Source organism: Scophthalmus maximus, chromosome 4 (genome assembly GCF_022379125.1).
Source record: "Scophthalmus maximus strain ysfricsl-2021 chromosome 4, ASM2237912v1, whole genome shotgun sequence".
Classification (NCBI taxonomy): domain Eukaryota; kingdom Metazoa; phylum Chordata; class Actinopteri; order Pleuronectiformes; family Scophthalmidae; genus Scophthalmus; species Scophthalmus maximus.
The window spans coordinates 23,816,477-23,840,682 of NC_061518.1; the positions used below are offsets into that span (position 1 = coordinate 23,816,477).

The following is a 24,206-nucleotide window of genomic DNA, read 5'->3' on the forward strand; positions in this document are numbered from 1 at the left end:
AATGGTAGCTCATGGCAATTAGCATCAGTCAGTGCTGTCGAGCTAAGTGACAGTGCGCCGCTTACAATTTGTGAGTGTGCTTTTATTTGGCTTCTTCTGCTTCCTTTTATGATTAAACAAAAAATGCTTGAATCTTTAATGAAAAGGGCAAATCTTTTTCAATTTCTCAACTTTTTTTCCCCTACAGTGAGGTTTGTTAAGTTGTGTTGGGGAGGAAACGTTAAATGTCCTGTATGTCCTTCATACAAAATTAGGTAGTCAAGGTTCCTATTGCTTTTTTCCCTTTTCTACAGATTCTGTCATCAATAAAATATTACAGTCTGCGTATTCTAATCTCTCCATGAATACTTGATCCTATCCATCACCAGCTTGTTTCACATAACTGACTGCACTTGTGAAAATGTTAAAGAATGCAATGAAAAAGTCCACATATTCCCGAATGGTCCCACATCACAAGGCAGCATGGCCCTTGACCCACACAAAGTGGAACATAGCGTTTTTGATATTCTTGCCAAAAGGGCAAGTGTTATGTATCTACATATGCTGACGTTGCTGTAGCATGTCTGAAATGTGCAAATGTCGCTTTTTCATCTTCTGCAGAACTTGGTTTGTGTGTGTGCAAGAGTTTAAGAATAGCACTCCCCGCTCTCCTAGTGTTGGGAGTATTTTAGATGTACAACATGCACACTGTTTGGCTCGTCTTTCGCATGTTGTCAGTTGGACTTCTTTGTGTTTGTCGAGGATGTAACATTAGCATCAGGCAGCCGTACCGAGTGTGTGTTGTCACTGAATGGCTGCACTGAGCTCTGGGTGAAGTTCTACTGATTTGATTTGATTCATCACTCTTGTATTTTCGTTTTGCTGAGATACACAAAAGCGGACAGGCTTGTAAATAGGCATGCTCATTTCCTCTCATTCTTATTCGCTCATTATTTTTATCAGCCGTCCCAGGAATTGCACACACTGATTAGGCCGCCGCGTGCGGCACAGACCAGTATTGAGGCCCGTCTATTGTGACTCACCGACAGCGGACATTTCTGGAACAGAGGCTCTGTAAGGGCCTTCGATGAACTGTGGCGGATTGTCGTTTATGTCCTGGACTTTGATGATGAACTCGGACGGCGGCTCCAGGGGCTCGTCTGTATCGGCGTTGACGACCTGGGCTGTGAGAGTGTACTCGGCCTTCTCCTCGCGGTCCAGCCTCTTCATGGCGTGGATGTCGCCCGTCAACTCGTTGATGGCGAAGATGGTGCCCGCACCCTCACCCGCGAGGACGTACTTGATGTTCTTGCCGCCCACATCCAAGTCCGTGTGTAGCTGCAATCGAAAGGCAAAGAAGAATTGCAAAGTTTAGAGGTGTCTTCAGTTTGATTCCACTGTGTAAACAGAGACGGGGTGAGGAGGGAGTTAATGAATGCAAGTTGATAACATCAGCACATTCGGGAAGTTCTGGCCATGCAAATGCAGATAAGTGTGCAATATGACTGTAATGTGTTGTTTTTGCCGCTGTGCTTTGTGGCGACTCGTGTGGCGGGGGTACTAAACGTGCCTCAACATAGCCTACACTTTGCTAAATGAGGCCCGCTGGGGACAATAACTTTGTAAGTAGCACAGGAAATGGACCTTAGCCTACACTGCTCCTTGTTACACATCCCAAATACATCACACAAACACACGTTGTGCGGGGATATTGCTCCCCACAGTTATAAATTCACCGAAAGAAGGTGCCCAGAGCTTGCATCCATAACACTGCGAGAACAGAAAAAAAGTATCGAAATCCATAAAAAATTAAAGAGGACTCTCTGGGCACAATGATTCATGCTCACAAATAACTCGCCCCAAAGTTACTGGACTATACTGCGTGTTCCTCATTATTTTTTTTTTGTAATTACAGTTTCATTAGTTCACTAAAGCGGCATTACGTGCTAGGCTGACTGGCTGGCTCCCACTCGCCACATGGGCTGAGTATAACTAATGAGTCTGACAATGCTACACGAGGCCGTGGCAACATCCGCGGACAGAAGAGCCGGCGAAATCCTTCTGCCGTTTCGAGTTAAAAGAGGTAAATTGGAAGAGCAGGGGACACAATGGTGCGGAGAGAAAGAGGTCAGAGACAAAGGGAGAGGCGCGCCAGGGCTCCACGGGCAAAGCACAGATCTTTGCTTTCTATTTACATGAACAGAGAGGGAGAGCACTTCACTCTCTGTAAGTCACCTCTCGTGTAAGCCTCTTGATCCCCAAGGTGAGCTGCTTTCGGAGCGGAGGAGAGAGGCGGCGAGCGGGAAACATGTACAGATCCAACAATGCTCAGCGCAGTTCGTCTGGCAGCCCTCCTCTTCGCGGCCTACGTTTTTGTTAACATACACAACTTTGCAAAACACAACGCCGAGGCATTCATCAAAACATCTGTATTCAGCAGCTTTAATTCCATTTTTCCTGCCGCGGTCTGTCAGCAGCGGGTCCCGCGGGTCCCGCGGGAGCGCGGTTCGGGCGCAGAACAGCAAGGTAAAAGTATGCCGGTGAAAATCCCGACCTCTAAAACCCCCCGCAATGTTTTTATAAGCCGCCCGTTATGCATACGCCGTCTCGGAGGTGTTGTTTGCCGACACTGACGAAGCACATTCACTTAAATTGTCACACCTTGCACTTTTGTTTTCCTAATTGTGCCATCATTTCACATGAATGATGTAGCTCATTAACACAAATGCCTTCACAACATCCTGCACACTGAGAAACTCTTTAAAATGAGCTCAAATTAATGACGGCCTGTCATTGAGCTGTTTTCTTTTTTTTATTCCTACGCGTGACTTTGTTGTGACCGCGTGGGTCTGTGTCCCTCGAAGGGTGGCAAATGTGACTGTTTCAGCTTGCATATTGGTTTTGGTTGAACCATAAATCTATACGGTACACATTATTTTTGAAGCAAGGTGGCAACCATTTAATCCTGGCGCGCTTGGCACTGACTCTCTACTACTTCTCTTGACACTAATGCCTTCAGACGTCGCCCTGGCCAGAGAACCCCATTCTGGATCTGTCTTCCAGGAACTGACGAGGTGAACTTTTACTTCTGTCATTGAATGTTTGCACACTTGTGATTCCCTGGCAACCGAGCAAACAAAATCTGCGGATGACGAGTTTTTGCACCGCAATCCAAAGCGCCGGAGCATGCGAATGGAGCGGACCACGAGTTGAGACGGTTTTGTGAAAAAGGATTCGTGTGTCACCCTTGAATTCATTAGATCTTGCTTCAGTTAATAATGGTCTGATAATGAGCGTGAATTAGTACACGTTCATTTGTATTGCGACTGTCATGCAGTTTGCAATTCAAATTGATTTTACAGGTGACTAACACCTTTGACGATAAGAAAGTGAAAATATGAATGGAGGACTAACGCAGGCAAAACAAAGAAATGATAAGCAACAAAACAAATAAAACAACAGATAATTAGAACCGAAATAGATCGAATTGCTATAGAAGCAATTAAAGCATTAAAAAACAATGCTACACAAATAAAGACAAAAAATATGAATACAAATTGATAAAATGCCAGTCTTCTAAAAGCCATGCCGAATAAGACTTTTAAAGAAACCTGCCTCACCAGACCTGGGAGGTTGCACTGGTTCATACGCAGCAGACCGGTTCATGTAATGCTTTATAAATGTGTATTTTTCACCTCTCCTGACGGCCAAAGGCCTTGGCCGACTTCTTAGTAGTCTCATTTTGCTCCCTGCACCAAAGAGTACTGTGGGTACAAACCCTGTGAGGATCAGCCGTGGATCATCCAGGCACAGACCAGCAGCTACGTGCGCCTTTGCTTCATTTACACAAAGTTGGGATGAAAAGACGTGCAATCAAGTGGTGTGACGGTGGCAAAGACAGGGGAGGAACTCCCTGTGACTGACAGTGACAAAGTTGGTGCACTTGTAGGGTTTTTCAAAAAAATCAAGACGTTCAAATATAGATAATTAAAAAATAATATGCTATCATCGTGGCTATACAATTAAGAACAAAGCCAACATGAGGACACTGCCCAAAGGGCTCTGAACTTTTTCAGGGTAATGTGGACAGTTCTTACATTTGAAATGTAAATGAAGTAACCACATTGTAAAGCACACCCCCTGTCGCATTGTCGCTGACAAGTTTAGCGAAATTGGAGATGGGTGAATAAATCCCCCCTCTTTTTTTTTAAGAGGAAAAAGAAAAAAGGGCACACAGTGTGCTTTTCTACAAGCACACAGTCATCCATTCAATCATCGCTTTGCTAGAGAGTGGCACTTTAACTCCACATTCCCGGAAAGTTGAGGCGAGCTGGGCTGTGACCAGCTGCGGGCCTCAACACTGACATCTCCTCTAAATGCCCCTGGTCGCCCACTTCCTATAGGCAGCCTTCACAACTGGAGCGCCGCACAAATGGTCATCAAAGGTCACAATTACCGAAAGGGTAAAAGAAAGTCTGTCACAGGTCCTGTGTCATTAGCCGCGTTGCCCGGGCAACTCAAACATCACCAACAACAATCAGTGACATTGACAGTGGCAGTCGGGGGAAATGGGCTGATAATGGATGACGTACTGTAGCCATGATGATTATGTGCAACAATGCCGGAGTGGAGTCACAGGACAGCGATACAGTATATTCTGAGCTCAGAGCGGAGGCTCTTTAGACGCACGGATCATGGAGCACACGCGACTTTATTGGAAATCTGACTGCCAACGGTGGAGAGAGCGACACCTTGAATAATACTGACATGCTGCCTGTATGTGAAAGTTCTCGTGTGTCATTGTCTTTTGAAACCAATGCAAACGGTGATTGCTTTATTGTACGAATGTAAACATGGTCTATCATAGAGAAGTAATAATGCAATCAGTGAGTACATTGTGTGCGTGTGTGTGTCCACATGCCGGGGAAGTTATTACGACATAGTGGCTCTACTCTGGCTGGTGAAAAAGAAAAGACGTCCATATATTTTGAGGCTGCAGTTCGGCTGACTGAAGAAATTATCCTGTGGCAGTACTTTGCAGTGCTCACTGCTCGGTGCGAGTGCTGTTGTGTGCAGGCTCATATATATATATATATATATACACGCACACGCACACACAGACACGCACACCTCGATTTTGCCATCCAAACCTCCCAATCAGGGCCTGCATGGGACTGCTTATCCTGTCAGCGGAGGAGGAAATATGTCAGTCGCCGCTGAAGATGAGCTTTTACAGCAATCACTTGAACAATCACTGTGTCCTAATGAGGCAGCTTCTACATATTCCCCCCCCCCCCCCCCCCCCCCCCATCCAACCTGGATTCCACATGCTTAGGCGTAAGGCAACTAATGACTTTGCTCCTTGTCAGGGCAAATGGTATATAGGACGTGTGCTCCTCCTCTGCATGTACCAGTAGGACTGGAGACGGCGAGGGAGACTGCGGCGGGGAGTGGGAGGGAGGAGATGCTGTCACCGTGATGCAGCTTGTCAGCCACTGTCTGCAAGAGCAGACTGTGCACAGCACGTCAGGCGGCCTTCTCCCCAAATCTGCCTCGTTTTCGCGCTCGACAGGGGTCAGAGATCACTAATCTGAGAGAAGCACCGTCGCATTCAGATATCTGTAGGTGCCATTTCGGTGGTCGAACGGGTGCTTTGGTGCCTTTGGAGACACAGCGCCAGCGCTACGGCGTGAAAACACGGCATTCTCAGAGCGCTGCATTCAAAATTCCGCGTGTTGTCGGAAAAATTGCGCCCCACCAACAGTGAGAGAACTGGTTCTGCGGAGCGATGGCCACTGCGGCAGATGCGTTATTACATACGACAGTATCGGTTTGTTTAATGCTGATGCGACAGCGTCTAAGCAGCTTTTGTCTCGTAGATGATGACTTTTGTTGAAAGTACCCATGAGAATAACTGCGCGGAGTCACGGGGTACAGATTGTTTCCCTCCGATATTGCAGCGGAGAAGGAGTGCACGATAATTTACAAGCGCACGTATTTTCGCAAAACACTTGAGTCCTTATTTGCTTTCCCACCGCTGTTATTTTAAACATTTGATGACATTTAATGTCGCAAATTACGTGACCTGGCGCAGACGCATCCTTGGAGAAGGATGGAAATGTGCTGTATAATGAATCACCGTGTCGACTCTAAATGTCATGTTTAGCACGATCTCAATGTGGAGATGACAGGCTTGTGTCTTGTTAACCATTAAATATGCAGCAGACTGCGTGTTGTTATGTAAAATGTATGGGGATCCCAAGGCCACGCAGCGCACGGACTAGTTTACATGGCACATTTTTGTAACAGCTACCTGCTGTTGACCTTTTTTTCCACTCCGTTCAGTCCGATATTAAGGCCCAGGCTCATCCTCGTCCGGTCATTGTGACCCGCTGGCATGCGGAGAATCCAGAAAAATTCTTTCACGAGAGCTTCATACTGCAATGAGGGATCAACAAGATGTAATTTATCGCCAAAACTGGTAAAATTAGCACTACCATCTTTTTCCATCTGTACACCCTTAGGCAACCGCAGCCCAAATAGTTACTCTAGATAGATTCAAACATGTCTGGGAATGAATTGTAGTTTCCGTCCCCATCCGTTGGATTGCGACTCTGTTAATTACACCTACATGAATAATCTGTAATTCTAAATATTGCAATAACATTTTGAATGTACGGAGCAGATGGCGCGATGCATGATATATGATACACTTAGCTATTCTCGGGAACATTTTCCCCGCAGTCTGTCTCATGGCACGCAGCGCTTTATCAAATTGGACTCCAAAAGTTCCCTTCTGGTGCGGGAAAAAACGCGACAGACCCTAATGGAGGAGAACCGTGGAGTTGCGCCCTCGTGCCGCTGTGAAAACAATTTCATTCAGCAAAATATTGTGGCCTCAATTTTTCACAACGCAAATAAGGCCAAATGCAAAGGTGTTGAGTAAATGCTTAAGCAGCTATGAGATTAATTATTTTTTCATTGCTCTTGTGAGCAAATATAGATTTTTCTTATCTCAGTCAGAAGAAAAAAGAACTCTTAAGAAAAATAGGTTATCTGGTATTGTTCTTATGCACTGGCCACAAAAAGATTCAAATCCATGGGGATTTGTGAGCATCTGTTTGCAACAGAACAATAATCAATATTGCTGTCCGGAGAGGTGTCCCCCCCCCACCAAAAAAAAAAAAAAAGGGAAAAGAGAGCCTGGTGCGTTTTCCTGTTCATTCATTGTCACTGCAGACACTGGGGGAGAAATGGTGCCGTGACCCACACACAAGCAAAGGTGAGGGTTTGTAATTGAAGCCGGCTCCACTCGGAAAAAGGAACCGTAATTACAATCAGCTCCGAGACTCCCAGCATTGTACCTCCTCCGCACGGCCCTTTTTGCGAAAAACCGAAAAACCGTCGGCGAGCTCTTTTTCCGCCTCCTGCTTCCACTCTGTTTTACTCTCCCCCCTTGGACAATCGCAAATTAATGAGACGAACAACAAACGAGACAACGTGCGCCGGATTCGGCCGCTTATCTGCGCCGAGGTCAATCAGGGCTAATGTGCGCGGCTGTCCGTCGCCGCACTTTGAGCGATGGCACGTGTGTTGCGTTCACGGCCTCATTGCTTCTGGGGAATAATTCAAAGCAGCGATACCTTTAGTGTACAAGAGGGCAACGCACAATTAGACTTAGCCACCCGTGAAAAGGCCCTTTTTGTTCGTGAGCGTGGACGCACGGGAGGGTGCATTTTAATCACGGGAGGGTACAGTGTCACCGCAGAGGAAGAATGGGAAAGTAGGAAGAATGAAACACCCGGGCTGTCGGCTGCATCAGCTCCGGCTTCCAAGAATGACCTATTGTGGATTCAGTATAGATTTTTACGGCACGCTCACTACATTCTGTTGTTAGAGGCCTTACATGTTCAGTCCGCTCATGGGCGTGTGCCCGATACAGCCCTCACCTCCAAATAGCAAAGGTAAATTAAAAAGAAAGAAAACATTTTTAAAAAATGCACGACCTCAGGTATAAGGGCGCGTGTGTCCAATTCCTGGCAGCTCCGCATGTATGTTCCGGAGGGCTCCGCGGCCAGAATTAAGCCTCCGCCCGGGCAACACTTTAATTCCGAGCAAAACAAACAAACGAAAGAAAGAAAGAAAGGAACCCTTCCAGACAATAAAAGACACGGAGCCGTGGAAGAGTGTAAATGAGCTCAGCTACGGGGGCCGCGCTGCACGCGCTGCGGGTTAAACAGGGGCCGATTTTTTTGCATTAACCCCGACTACTGTCATTACCCTACCTGTGGGCCCGAGAACTCATCGGCACACACGGCACGCCGGAGGCGGGTGGGTGCGGAACAAAACAAGCTTAATCAAGGGGCACAACAGTTTTTCTCTTTCTTCTGTGCGGCTGACCTAATCAAATCAAGGAATGAGATTGATTTCACGAGGTGCAGATGGATCCCGTAGCAAGCCTCGCTCAGCGTGCCAGCTCCCTCCACTATGATGTGTGTTTTCTCGGTCCAGATGGTGCTGCTCGGGTTTGTAATTCATATTTCAACATTTCACCCCCCCCCCCCCCCCCCTCCCCCTTCTCCGCTCCCGCCCGTCCTCACGCCCTCTTCATTTCACTCTCTCCCTCTCTTCCCTTTTCCCTCTCTTTTTTATTTTCTTTCTTTCTTCTCCTCTGCCTGCAGCTGAGCCACTGACGGCGTGAGCGTCGACTCGAGTACAGCGTCACAAACTCGTCTGTCAAACATGTGATCGTGTGATCTTGTTAAAAGTCACAAACAGCACACGCTGACGGGCGAGTTTCATGGTCGAGGTGTCGGAGCTCAAGTGTGTGAAGGGAAAGCGGGAAGGTGTGTGTGTGTGGGGGGGGGGGGGGGGGGGGGGGGGGGTTCGAAAAATTATTTCCACAACGTTTTAAAGTAGCACTGCAAGTACTCAGTGTCTTTGCTTTTTTATTTTATTGCAAAATAATATATTTTATTTTCACTTTGCCACATGCAGAGGACGCCAATTCTGCTCTCTGTGTGAATGGGTTTATTAAATTTTACATTGGTGGAGCACATTAATAGCTCCATGGACACACAGTTTTAAATTGGATCAAACATTTAAACAACTTTTACTCATAACTAACAAAAAAATATATAGGGATATTCATATTATATATTATTTTGACATGATGTGGGGTGGCGTACATAAGGTTCGGCTCCCCTCACCACCCAGAATATGTATTGCACAGTGATTTAAGCAGTAATGCCACGGCAAATTTTCCAATCCTATCTGTAAAGTGCATTGGTATATTCAGTAAAATATAAAATATCATAATCAACAGTATTTGGAGAGTGTGCTTCCTGGGCTCGGTTCCTTTGCACCTTTGAAAACTGTCCCTGGCAAAGGACGAGAGCACATTTCATGTAGAAACCATGTGCATACAGCAACAGTATGTGAGAGGGGAGATCTTTAACATCCACTCTGAGTCTCTGATAAATTAAACTTTAATTATAGTCATTAGGGAAATTGTGAACAAACCTGCGGGGGGGGACGGGAATCAATTCAGATTTTCTTTGCTTTTCCAATATCATTTTTCAGAAGGTGTTTCACATAAAGTATAGACATGCACCGCATTTCCATAATTGGAGGGGAATGCGGCGTTGGAGCCGTCATGTGGGGCTTATTCCTGCATACAAAATGCAGATGTGCTCCACAGTGCCTGCTCGAGCTGTCAGCGTCATTGTTCTCAACCTGAGCAGCCCTGCAAATTAGCCCGTTCCAATGCCAACTGCCACTGCTGAGAACGCCATGCATTGTTGCTGCTGGAAAAAACTCCTGCAGGTGTACAGAAAGTTTTTTTTCTGCACGGGGGTCTTGAATAATGGCCTCTGACGGCTTTGGCTAAGTGCTTTTGTTCGTCTTAAAGTAGGCCTCCACCGCAGATCCTCTTTTTTTTTTCTTTTAGTATGGAACTGTATAGGCTATAGCGCTATTATTCAAATCGTTCAATGCACACAAGTGATCAGTCAGATGGGCACAATCAGATTAATGAGCAAGTTCTGGAGTGGAAACAAATGGCCTGTGTGTATAATACATCTAAGAAGAGGAGTACCAATCTCATCTGCAACAGGATTATTATTATCTTTTCAGCTTAAACCAGCATCCAACATGACACCGAGAAGCTTTGCTGTCTGCTGCAGGTTTTTCCACATTTAAAGCCGACCTATCTCTCTGCAGCTCTACGAAGCAGGTATTGGAAAACAGTATTTTCTCAGGCCTAAGAACAAAAGGCAGTGTAAATGAGGGCTTCATTGGCTATATTAATAATCATCTGTGCCTCCTCCTTTGAGAGGCCTGTGATATTGAGTATCATTAGACATGCAAATAACAGCTCCATTTCCCCGTCCCTGGGATTAGGAAGGAAAGCGAGAAAAATGAAGAAGAAGCATGGCTGTGGCAAAAACAATTAAGCCGTGCTCTTCGAGGAAGCACTTGGCAGCGGGCTTCACATGGGTAATGGGGGCGTGGGGGGGGGGGGGGGTCCTTTTTGGCTATGCAGCGGCATCAACACGCCTGTCTGAGCGAATGTGCAATTGCACAGTGCATCGCTTAAAGATGTCAGATCACCTTGGAGTGGACGGCTGCTACAAGCGCAGGCACTCCTCCTGTGTGTCATGATGCCACTGTACGTGTTTCACACTCTGTCTGCGAACACAGACCCGGAGACGGGCGGGGGGGGGGGGGGGGGAGCGGGAGAACAAAGGGACACGGAGCAGGGGGGGAAAAAAAGGAGACAAGGGAGAGGAGGGAGACACTCATCTCTGTTGTGTTGCATGGCGGACAGCGGTGACACGTCCCTTTCATCCCTTCCCCTGAGCCCACACTGACGACCATCGGTGCATTACCATGTCGCTTAGAGAGTAAAAATCCCCACAGTTCCCCTCCGCCACATTAGACGAATATCCAAGGCCCGGCTCACTTACATAATCACATCCTTAGGCCCAAAGGGGTCCATTTTTACAGCCAGTTGCGCCACTCCGAAACAAACTGAGAAGCAGCAAGATTAATCAAATCAAAGTCCACATGAAATGCCCCACCCGAGACAAAAGTACAACAAAATATTTTCATACAAGTTAAAGTCATTTGCTTTTCCCTTCGGTGCTTGGAAAAAGGGGAGTGGGCATGGAAATTGCCTCTCATAACCCATTTTCCTGATTCCCTCGTGACCATCACTTCATTTCCAAGTTATCTTCATCTGCGCACTTCTTTCTATCACATAACAAAGCAACCAGAACTGGGGGGGGGGGGAATCAATCATTGTCTGTGAAAAGGTTACCTCAAGAAAAGTAAGAAAACAGGTTAGGCCTAGGGGGTATTCGAGCCGTAAGACCCAGCGGCTGAATTAAAGTGCCTTTTTTTAGGCCAATAAAAAACAGGTAGTTTCTCCGTGTCAGCCAATAAAAGCAGGAGTAAAAAAAACAAACCCCCCCAAAAAACATGCCAAATCTCAATGAGAGACTGAGGATGAAAGCACACGGCCCGCTGAGTTCAGCCCATCAACCCGGAGACAAAGACCAGACAGTGAGGCCAAAAAGTTGAAGGAAAAAAAAAGTCAAAAGTCAATCCCTGAAAAGCTCACGTCTCCTCATATCTTTCTCCTTCGCTCCCTTTCCCCCCCTTTATCACTCTGTTCCTCCTCTGCTGCTCCCGCTCCGTGTTCTTTTCTAGAATCGCCCATCGGTAATGTCAACAGAGATTTCACGGCACAGTGCCGGTGCATCGGCCGGGCTCACATCGCCCCCCTACCTGTGATTTACATTGGAGAAGAGGCTCATTGGGGATTTTCCGTGAGGTGCGGCGGTGGCAGTGGTGGTGGCTGAGGTGATGATGGGCGCGTAAGGGGAGGGAAGGGGGGCGGGGGGAGGGGAGCCAATGCCCCGGGGTGTGACACAGTAAGGCACTCTAACATCGGTGGAGTAGACCACCCGGCTGAGAGATGCTATTACTGCAAAGAGATCCTGCGTGACTGCATTCGGGTCCTGCTCCATAAATGTCAGCGTCCTCCGTACACAGCGCACAGCGTCGGACGGAGTCATTTCCTGCACAGTTTGGAAGAGGTGGACACCTGTGATACCAGAGCTGGGGTTTTCTTATTCATATTTTTGAGGAAAAACTGCAACACCATGAAGACCAGCATGTTGCATCAAACATCACATTTTATGTTGATCACTAGAACTGAAAGGGATTGTCCATTCAAATACCAAATGTTAACAAGAAATAATATAAAGTACCTCCGCCAAGGGCCAAGTGTCCCCTTGAATTCAGACAAGCTGCACCAAATTGCACCCACCTATAGATATCAGTCCCCTAAATATGCCTAATATTATTTTTGTACCAACATCAAGGAATTATTCCATTGGAAAATGTCAACAAATGCCCAATCTCACAATTTGAACAAAGTTAAAAATAAATAAAATACATAATTTTCCAGGTCATATTTCTTTCTGTATTGAGCGAGATGCATAAAAGCATAGACTACAGTTACCTCCGTCAAAGCAGGTTATGTTTTCACCCATGTGATTTTCTTTCTTTGTTTGTCAGCAGGATTACGCAGAAACTACAGAACACGATTTCCACGGAAACTCGGTGGAAGGATGGGACGTGGGCCAAGAAAGAACCCCTCACATTTTGGTATAGATCAGGACAAATGTATTAAAATGTATCAAATCATTTATGATTCTCACTTTCGTACATGATATAGTGCCCACGATATAGGGCAGTTTTTTTTTCAGATTTTCACAGATTTCCCTGGGAATAATGAATGAATCTTGATGAGTGTGCGCAATTGGGGGACAGATCCAAATAAAGAAATCAGAATCTAGCCGATTTATATGTGGATCTCATAAGGGGCCTGTTGGGCCCTGGTGGGGGTTAGCACTCTGCTGAGTTACTTTCTAGTTTTTTTGATTTTTTTGCACAACAGACTCTAGGACCCCCGAATAAAACATCAGCCCACAATGAGGTGATGTCAAAAATTGTTCCAATTTGTAATGTGATGCAAAAGCAATCGGAGGTTTTACATTCGGTAATTGTGAAGGTTCGTCTTCAGTGACAGTCAGGTATGAGGAGGTGTTGTGAATACTAACTTGTGGCAACCAGTCCCACTGTGAACCCCTCCTGTCCGGAGTTAAGTGCGTGTAGTCGCGTCATAGCTGCTCGTGTCTGTGTTGAGTTGATTAAAAATGAGCGGCGGCGCTCTGTGTCGCGTTGCAAGCTGGATGGATATCAAAACTCTAATGAAAACACGAGATGGATAAAAGACATTCGCAGCCATGCTCATCCATGCAGATGGTGTTGCTCGGATTTGCATTCGGTTCCCAGATATTTATCTCTGAGATTTGGAAATGATTGAAATTGTGTTTGCGATAAACACTGCATTGAAAACAATTACACAGAAGATATGAATCAACAGCAACGTCTCTATCCAGGAACAACGTGCCGGTTACTTTTTTTTGAATGATAATCCACAGAAAGGTCAAACGTCAAGGATCGGTTGTTCAAAAAAAAAACAACCTGTGACGGAGGATTTTCATGCCGTCTCATGCTGTAAATGACACGAGCCGACAAATATCTCCTTTTGACCAAAGGTCAACCTCGCGTTGCCGCGATGGCACGGAAGAAGCGCACGTGGGTTCTCCGGATGTTCCGCGCGTTCCAGCCGGCAGGAGTGGGCCCGGTTAAGTGGAAGACGTGTTGCGCTGGTTGTCAGATCCGGAGCTAACAGGTCGGCACTCTGTCGGCGGGGCAGCGCGCCATTTGTCTCCCGTAATAAGACATGAGAGCTCGCAGACATTTGAAGTAAGTCGGCGTCGCTGCGAACGACTCCTGCCTGGAAAGACACACAGTGAAGCCTGCCAGGAAGGCAGTCAGTGTCTCGGTGTGTGTTTGTGTGTGTGTGTGTGAGTGTGTGTGTGTGTGTGTGTGTCTGAACGAATGTGTGCATACCCGCCCTGCTTGTCGGCTTGTTTGTGTGAGTGTGTGTGCGTGTGTGTGACAAGACGTGTGTGTGCTTCCTTGCTTGCTAAAAGGTGTGGAAAACGCACGTAAATGTGTGTGTGTGTGTGTGTGTGTGTGTGTGTCCCTGTACAAGTGCTCCCTCCCTATTACTGCTGACTAGTAGATGGATGCTGGCTGTCACACCTGCCTGACTTTGTTCCTGCCAGATGCGGCGGGGTCACGGGGAAAGCGCCCAAACTCTCATCAATCTCAACCATTGTCCAACATTCTTTCGGCTCCAGCAGCGGCTTCCAATATCAATTTAGTCGCCTCCGGGCGCTGGCTGAAAGAAAAAACGCCTGCATACACAAAAAACGGGGTGGCCACACCTATTGACCTGCGCCGTCGGTACGGGAGGACGGGAAAAGAAATAAGACGACGACAACAAAACCCTGTCACGGCATCAGGAACGATGTCGGAGCGAGAGCTTGCGACGGACAACAAGTTTCAGTTTGCCTTTGCCCCGCGGGGTCGTCGTCATTAGGGCTGGCAGTCAAAGCAAAATTGAATTTTGGTGTTGTCCCCGCAGGAGGCTGTCCAGTGCGATACTGCTAGTAAAACCCGCCGCAACCCGAGGTCTTTTCATTTAATGACACCAGAGCCAAAACGGAGCAGGTTTGGAGTCACTTTGGTCGGCGGAGGGGGAGGGAGGGAGGGAGGGAGGGAGCGAGGGGGGGGGGGGGCTGCTAAAGGACACGGGTGTAAATCAAAACCCTTCACATGTCATTGCCGCCCAGTTCCAGCTGAATTCTGGAAGGATAAAGAACGTTTTGGGCCACCTTTCTAAAAGCGCATTGTTTTGGTCACTTTGCCTTTGTGAACGCACCAGACTAAGTCGGATTTGAAATACACGCCCGGCCTCATGCAGAGTGCCACGCAGAAACGCCACCAAAGTCATTTCCATCATTGTGGCTCGTGCAGAGTTGTTGTTTTTTTTTTCTCCTTTTGCAATTCCCTTGACAGGGAAACAGCACTTGAGCAGCCAATCCGCTAATGGGTGGGTGGGTGGACGGGGGGGTGGGGGGGGGGGGGGGGGGGAGATAGAGAGAATAAATCTGACAAATGTATGTCATCCTGCTGGAGTCTTTGGTTCCCAACCCTCAACAAAAAGAAGAAGAAAAAAAAGATGTCATTTGGTGAGTCTGTAGTGTTTGAAATATTTATGGCAAAACTAGAAGAAGCAGACAAAACAGACAGGGAGGAATCGGTCCGATGGCTCTGAGCGAAGACGAGCTACTGAAATGTCTGCGAGCCGCGTGTGCTCTGTGGGTCACGCAGGCGTGTTCCAGAAAGAGCACATCTTTTCTTCCTTGCAAGGTAAAATCAGTAATAGTGTGAAAATAAAGACCCCCCCCCCCCCCAAAACACACACACATGCATCCCTGTGTGCCTCGCTCTGTCTCCTTTGGTGTTATTTCTACATTTTCACCCCTCAGCTTTGTCTCTGCCCCCCCCCCCCCACACACACACACACACAAACAAACTGGAAGAAAAGGGAAAGGAGAGAGGGTGTTTCCATCCCAGCACCCCACTTTATTTGCGAAAGCAATCGGAAAGCTGGGAGAATTGCCCCTCGGTATGCCGACGCACTTGGTTGCTGTCACTCACACGGCCTCGTCTGCTGCGACGGAGGATCGTGACCACACTCGGCCACCAGGAGCCCTCGAGTATCCCCAGCAACTCTGGCTCCCCCTTCAGTCTCTCTGCGTATCCCTTCCTCTCCCAGTCAGACTGAAGGTAATACTGGTAATGACTATAGTGCTTGTAATGAAGGGGGGGGGGGGGTCAGAGGTGAGAGTGGGCTTGATGAAATGTCATCAGATACGCTGAAGCCGGCTGTATGATTTATCCCTAAAACACAGCTGATTCGTCCGTACATACACCGGCGTGACTATAATTCTTTTCAAGCGATGGCGAATGTCTGACATTTACTCGAGAATCACGCTCGAGCATATTAGTATCTGTTCAACTTGAGCATTATTTTTTATTGAGCTAATTCACACTCACAAGGGGCCATTTTTATAAAGTGTGATGCACTTTTTCCAGATTAAACTAACCAAAAGTATATACATCAGTTAAATGGGCTCACCTCACACACATCCACAGACCATTTATGCGTTGTTGAAGCAATAGTAATATTAAAATGAAGAAGGAAAAAAAAGAAAGACAATAATATAAGACTCTTACAGGGGCCATTCTGCATAGAGGTCTTTCACTTTTGAGAAGTCCAGCACATATTGTTGCCAATACAGTACATCTGTGCATTCACTTATTAGTATCACTTACTACAACGTTGCAAAAGTTTGAGTTTGAGTGCCTCGTACACCACTGTAAAAAAAATATATATATATATATATATATATATATATATATACATACAGCAATGAGATGCCTCATAATCATCAAATGCCATCTTTTTGTTTATTACCAAAAGTAACTGATGTTGATGGATTGTCGGGCCCTCACAGCTCTGTACATTGGTACCTGCCAAAACTGGCATAGGTATATTTAAAATAAAATAATAGTTCATTCACATTCGATATTATTTAACCTAATTACTACTAATGACTTTTAAGGAGCCAGAGACAGAGTGACACTTACAGAGCGAATATGACACTTCCACTCCGCCGCCCCCCCCACGCGGCTGCGCGGCCACACTTCCTCTCTGCCCTGCCGGGTCCCGCGGACATCGTCCACGCACGCTGGGTGTCACAGCAGACGGATGACTAGCCTCAGTAGCGCCATGCCATTTCCCCTCCTCACACTAAACTGTCACATCCCGCCCCCTCCTCCGCGCCGCCCTGGCCCGCCGGGCCTTACTGCTTCTTGGCCCGATATTCACACACACACACACACACACACACACACGCGCTTACACACACACACAGACAGACGAGCACACACAAAGTCATACGCGAGCGCTCACACGAGTACAAACAACCATGCCTTCCTCCTTCCTTGTGTGATTTACACTCAGTGGGGATCTGTGCAGCCAGTCACAATCGTCCAACTATAGCCGAGTCCAGAAGCCTCTTCTCCCGGGCTAAGTGAGTAACTCCACCAGATTGGAATCACACTGCAATGGTAAAGGTCACAGCACTAGATCTTACCACACAGCCCGCATGGTTCGAAGAGCGGACTTCAGCTGTCACCGTTTCAATCTAAACTGTTTTTTTGGGGGGGGGGGGGGCTTAAAGGTTACACATATGATATCCATTGCCACTAGATGTCAAATGAGCACGACTATCTGGGATACGGTTAAGGAATCGTTCCCGTATTTGGAAACGTAAGGACGTGTCCCTTATTGGACTGACGAGGGGCCGCATTTTGTTTGGCATTTAAACAAAATAAATAAATGTCCGAGCGATGAAACCGCGCAGCTCTGACAGCTGCCTACGTCTGTCGGGGAACCAATGAGAAGCGCTGCGACGGTGTTGCCGCTGCCAGGGTGCTCTTCTTATTATACGAGCACCAACTACATTTTGCACAAAATGTCTTGCTTAGTTAGATATATGGTATGAATAGGACTTCTTGCAAATATATCATATATTTAGATACAGTAAGTGGAATAATAATGCAGTCATGCAGGAGTAAAATACGCTACAGTTGTTATGAGCGCATGTGCCCACACGCACTCCCCGTCCCCTGTCCCTTCATTCCATTTCAGGGAGTAGGCAGCCGCCAATCTCTGACCAAAACAACCACGACACCTTCCTCCCTTCGTGCTCTTGGCCCACCACCACCGGTAATTATCGGGACAGTTGCAACCGCTTGCCAGGGAGCATGATCGTGAGCAGCCCCGTTTGCTGTTTTTGCTCTTGCATCCCCGTGACGGTAGAAGAAGCCGGGGAAGGAACACAAAATCGGGCACGAAACCAGAGCTACCCCCGCGGCAGCGCACAACGGATGGGGTATTAAAGAGAGGGGGAAGACCGACGGAGAGGGATGACAGTGTGCTCACGTGAACAGCATGTGAAAAGAATTCAAGTCAAAAATGCTGTTCCCCCAAGTTGCTCCTGTTTAGACTTGGAGGGCTCTGAAATTAAGCCCGTGGACAAAAAAACATACTCTACCGGATGCGCAGCACCGCTCATCCCTATCAATGTCCATATATTAGAGTTCATTTGCAAAACTGCATTAGCGCCTCTGGTAAAAACCGAGCCCCCCCCCCCCGCGTCTCACCTTTAAACCTCTCGTAACAACTCATGGCATCCCTTCTTCTGCGGAGAACTGCACTTTTTCAATTTCTGAAGTGAGAAAAGGACAGGGGGTAAAAAGCCTCTTCCAGTATTACATCTTTTCTACTTTATTACCAGTCTTCTGGGAAAATGGGGGGCAGCTTTTTGCGGCCGGGCTATCTGTTTACATTTTCTTCACAAGACTATATTGGAATTATAATTGTGTTCTATGGCGCCTTCTTGTGCTGCCTTGCTCTGTTTAAAGGTCCTGTGGACCAGGGGAGATGAAGAAAAATGGGTCCCTTTTGAGGGATTCGATTACTGAGACAGAAAATGCAGCTGCACACTGGCCCTCCCTATTTTTTTCCTTCTCTTTCTCCTCTTTCCCCTTTCCTGCTTTCCTCCAGGTGCCAATCTCTCGGGATGCTCGATATTAGAGCTGGAGCGGCGCCGACGCAGACGCGCCGGCAACGGCGCGCCGGAAAAACACCAATTTTTTTCACGCTGGAAACAGACAGTCGAAAATATAACCACGAGATGAGTCATTAGGAATTCCTTTTTTTGTTGTTGTTTTTCAAGGTTACTAGAGGTCAAAGTGTTGAAGACGCCGTGTTTTTGGTTTCTTTGATGTTGCCCTAGAGCTGAATCAGTCCTGTGCAAAAAAAACAACAACTTGCCTTAAAAATAATAGTAATTAAATGCATTTTGAATCCAGCCTTTGATTTATAATTCAACAGAGAGGACTTGTGTTGAAACGAACTCTGCACGGGCGTGCTGCAACTACAACATGATGTCCATCGAAACAAACTAATGCTGTAAAACCTCTTTTACCTTCTTTGCAGCGATGCTGAATGGGCAGTTTCTGCCCGTTTGAAGAAAAAGAAAATTGAGATATTCTCCAACTCTTCAGTTTCACCACGTTGAGAGGGACGGGGGGGGGGGGGGGGGGGACTTTATCGCTGGTCACAACACAACGTGACAAGCACGTTACACGAACGCAGCATAAATACTACGGCTAAGCGCCGATCCCCCTGCAGCTCGGCTACATCGCGTCGTGCAACTGAGTGAGACAGTGAATTTGTATCCTTAATAATGTTTGCGATTAATTAAAATGCAAAGCCCACGAGCCCATGGTGCGACCACAGGTGGCGGTGGAGGGGAGCGCAGTGAGAACAGCCGTGGTGAACGCGGGCCCCCATAACTCATGACCATTTAGCTGATGATTTCTGATTTTGTTATTGCCATCCGCGTGACTCCTTTTGCCACCACTTCAGCGAGATGGCTTTGCCATTTCGTGCAACAATTTCCTGTGTAATATCATTCTGTCGATAAGTAATTACTAGCTTGGCAAATTGCTGTGCAAAATGTTCATCCAAGGGGAGAAGATCCATATCAATCGTGCATTTGCATAATGCAAATGACTCCACAGAGAGGGGGGGGGGGGGCGACAACAACTTAGCTGCCATCGCTGACAGTTGGTCACCAGCGCTGCTGCTGGGAAAAGCACAAGTGACGTGTTTTTTTGTTTTTTTTTACCACAGATCAGCACAAAGGTCTACAGCTTTTTTGCTGCCAGGAGCAGGAATATGAACCGTAGCCGGAGACTGATGCAACATTTTTTTTTTCATCTGGTGGGGAGAGTAAAAATAAGAAATTGCTCCACATATTTGACAAGTGGAGCAGATGTTTGTGAGCAGTTGTCCATTTGCTGCCGCCGAGGCATTAGCAGAGGATGAGCTCCCCGCCACTCCATTAGGGTTTCCCCTGATAGTGCAACACCATTCTATAGCCCCCTGGTTACTTAATATGCAGGATCCGGCCTCGTCTATTTGCTTCCAATCAACTGATAAGACGGAGGGCCTTTTCTGCAGCCCCCTGGAGGATGAAAACCAAACTCCTAATGGTCATTAGTAGCTATTATGTTCCGTCACTGGCACGCCCCGCTCTGCTCTTGCCGCGTCGGCCGCTTAGGTGCGCGCGGACACGACGTGGACACGGGGGACCCTGAATGCAGCTCGGAGACTGTCTCGGAATAACATTTCAAATGCTGAGAGTGACCATGGCTCCTACTTAATGATTAATGAGTTCAATTGTCCTCTCTGATAGCCTGGAGTATATTTACAAAGTAGTGTGTGGGTTGTTTTTCTTTATTCAAAGCATTGTTACAGTCTTGGAGATCCTCTTTTCCCCCTGCGCTCGAAAGCGCCATTAATGCAGTGCTCTGGCTTCACTGTAATTGTGGCGTCGTCAAAGGCATCTCGAGGACACTGCACGGAGCCACAGTGGAAGTCCGCGCGCGCGGCGCCGCCTCCCAATTAGCCAACTCAGCTCCTTTTTGCGCGCAGCATTCGGGGAGACTTGTGATTTTTATGCAAAGACCGCAGAGATCAAACAGCCGCTGCCCTAATCCCCGGAGTCAAACCTGGCTGGTGTGATCCTTATCGACAAACGCTGAGCCCGTGCAGAGGCGCCATCCAATTACGTATGCGACGAGACCCCTTTGACACGCAATTCTCCCTCTGCACTCTAGTGATGCAACAAAGGCAGGAATCCCGCTCCCATTTTTGCATTGTAAATGTTAGCACGCATACCGTGTGCAGAGATCCTGGCTGGAGACATTCGGATCCGAATTCTAATACAGCGCGCACAATCCCCCCCCCCCCCCCCCATCCTATTTTCATCTACGTGTCGGACTGGATATGATCCATTTATGACTCCTGAGAGATCACTTCTAAGGAGTGGATGAATAACTGGATAAGAAATGGGATATTATGGATATTGTAACTATTGTCGAGCGGAACCGACATATAAATAGACGCGAAATCACACACTCAATCCATTATGTTCATCAGAGGCGCAAAGTCGTCCTGCAGCACCGGGACCGGTGGTGTACTATAGGATTCAGCTGCGTAAACAGGACAACAGAAGAGCTTTCGCACACACGAAGCACACACACACACACACACACACACACACACACACACACACATATACGCAGCTCTCGGTGGTGACGAGGAGGGCCATTGTCAGAAACTAATAAAGAGCCAGAGTGCTGCTGTGGTGTGGTAATTACATTTCCCAGCATATCAGCATGGTATTTATAAAAACACGGGGCAATCGGGGAAAAAAAGGTCATTACGACAGACACGATGTTAGCGCACATTTTGTGCACACATGAGCTCCGAACACTGCATGTACAGGTTCAAAGTCACGCCCCCCCCCCCCAAAAAAAAGAAAAGAAAAAAGAAGGATAACGTCATGTTTTCTCATCTGGCCACTGCGTGGGAAACGTCGCCAATGTGTGCGCGCGCTGGCCGAGTGTTCCCGTGTGCGGAGCGGGACGCCGACGGACACGCCGCATCTTGGCACGAGTCGGCCATTCAAGCGGGCGCCGGGCTTCTGTAAACATCGGGAGCGCGGCACAGATTGAGATGGAGGGGAAATGAGGACCTGTGTGCCTGTCTCCATCCAGATGGAGGCTACAATGGTTTTTGGGGCTGGCCCAGGTCGTTTCCCCCTCGTTGACAAAACCATTCAAGGATCTGAGGAGCCATTAAAAATGTTCGCCGCCTCATCCCCGCAGCTGCTCGGCGTCCTCGCCCCGGCTAGCGGCGGAACGCCGGCGCATCGCGATGCCGAGCACAGAAAGTGACATAAGAGGGCGCCATGCCACTTGGCAGAGTGTTGCTCTTCTAAAGAGGCAAGGAGAGTCATCTCATGAGACTCGGAGGGGGTTTCCCTCCAAGACACAGCTCGTTTTGTGTGTGTGTGTGTGTGTGTGTGTGAAATTGAAAGTATCTTTACCCTTCTTATTTTCACTGCTCCGTATCTAAAGAAAAAATTTCTCGAAGGATAATATTGTCGAGAACCTTTGTCTCTTTGGACATTTCTTTTTTTGTTCAGTGCGTTTTCGCAAATGCCATCCTTAATTGTTTTCACATGAAAGGGACTAACACGTCAAGCTTTTGTTTGTATTTTTACTGTAAATCACCTCCATCCATCCACTATCTATGCGGCTTCATCCGTTTAATCCCTACATCGGTATTGCTTCCGTGTTTTTGACCCGTGACAACATTGAAACGGCTGAGGACAACAAAAAAAAAGGGTTTCACTTTAAGGGGTTAAGGGCTTAAAGGTGCGTAGCCAACGCTACGTGTGCTTGTTGGAAGGGGAAAAAAGGGAAAAGTTCTTGTCAAGTCTTCCGACGTTACGCTGCTACATTCAAACACTTTGATAACTAAATGTTCACACTCCAACACCAGTCCGGGCTTTCATCAAACCCATATGTGATAATGTGACGCTGACTGGATGTTCTATTATTTATCATAGCATTTTGGGGTTTGTTTTTTTTTCTTTTCTTCCTTGAAGCCCTGCATTTCATTAAAACACAACAGAGAAGAGCGGGTGTAAGTAAAGATTTGTTAATATTTCATCAGGTAGACCATCGGTGCGTGTCCAATTCAAAAGCAGAACAACAAGCACTCGCTGCTGGGATGAAGGTAATTAGCCAGACTTCGATGACAGACGGCTTCTGGCCCCTTAAAGCGTTTTCACATGTTTCTGGCGTCCTCCACGCAGTGTCCCTGAACACCTCGTCTTGTCGCCATCGAGAGAGGTGGGGAAGCGGCTGAGAGAGAGAGGCGACGCTACGCGGCGCGTCCCTCGTCGTGCACCGCGGCTTCTTTGAGAACCGTTTCAACATCCTGCACGCTCGGCCCTGATTCCCATTAAGCATTCATAATTCATCTGGATTTTATATTATAACGTTTTGAATTTTTCATGTATCCAACCCCTCTCCCCCCTCGCCACATCCCACCCTCTCTTCTGATCCGAACAGGGGGGAGAAAAAACAGAAGAATTAATCAAACATTGGAGGAGTAAAAGAAAAGAAAAAATGGAAAGTGTCACTTTCGCACACGCACACACACACACGCTAGTGCTCATTACATCCCAGGGTAGTTTCTTGAAGTCCGTTCATTTATAAGGCTCAGGCTGGAATGCGTCGCCTGCATCTGGGAGAGAACATACACAAGGACGAGGCATTGTTAGAGGGATACAGGTGTCTTCGCAGGTACAGTGGAAGTGAGGTCTGAGAATAAGGGTGTGGAGTGTGTTGCCCATTTATATTCCTCCCTCTCATGGCTATTATTTCTTTTTTTTTGTTCTTCCCGCAGAAGGGATCATTAAACCAAAATAATTCATTTGTGAGAAAGGTCAAAGCCACAGCGTGTTGGCACCCGGATACTGGAGTTAGAAGTGGCCACATTGAGAGAGAGAGGGAGAGAGAGAGAGAGAGAGAGAGAGAGAGCACTTGATGGTGCCATTGATTCTTGCCCTTTTTTTTTTTTTACTGTCAATCCAATGATTGAGGCGTGCAACCCGCTGCCTTCGGCTCAGCAGTGATGATAATCATCATCTTTAATACCTGTTATAGGTGAAGACACTGATCTCCAAGTGAATGTCACATCCACTGTTTACTGAGGCCGCCGTGTTGTTAGTACGTAGTGTGAGACAGGGCGAGGGGAGCCAGGGAGGAGGATGAGCGGAAGGAGCGAGGACGCAGAGTAGGGAGGCGGAGGGAGAGGATTGAGGACTGTCATCTTTTAAGTGCCAGAAATAGGCACCCGCTGCAAACCCCCCTCCTCCCATTCCAAAACTCCCTCCCCATTGTCTCTCTGGCTCCAGCCCACATGTGCTCTCGCCTCACCGTGAAGCCAAATGCACATCCAGCCGCACAATAACAACATCCATTCTTAACAAGATTACTCCGGCAGTCCCAGTTTGGCTGATGGGACGTGCATGGGAGCAGAGGCGCGGGGATAAGCCGCCTGCAGCCGCCTGCTGCAGCATTTTGCACGTGCACGTGCACTCCATCTATAGGAGAGGAGCCGCCCGGGGAGCCGAGCCAACCATCGAGCCCACAAGAGCACACTGGCGCGGGGAGCAGGAATCTTCAGCTGCCTCCGCTGCTGCCGCCGTGGCCCGCGCCTGCAACCGCTAAGTCAGAGG

General features: G+C 47.5%; 1 protein-coding gene across 2 annotated transcripts in view; it reads right to left on the reverse strand.

Annotated features, from left to right (window-relative positions):
* Positions 1 to 24,206, reverse strand: part of cdh8 (cadherin 8) — an 88,916-nt gene that overhangs the window by 54,637 nt on the left and 10,073 nt on the right. For both annotated transcript variants that reach the window (XM_047331725.1, XM_035629259.2), the window contains exon 3: positions 1,023 to 1,317. In XM_047331725.1, the coding sequence (XP_047187681.1) occupies positions 1,023 to 1,317 (295 nt within the window). The remainder of the gene's footprint in view (positions 1 to 1,022; positions 1,318 to 24,206) is intronic.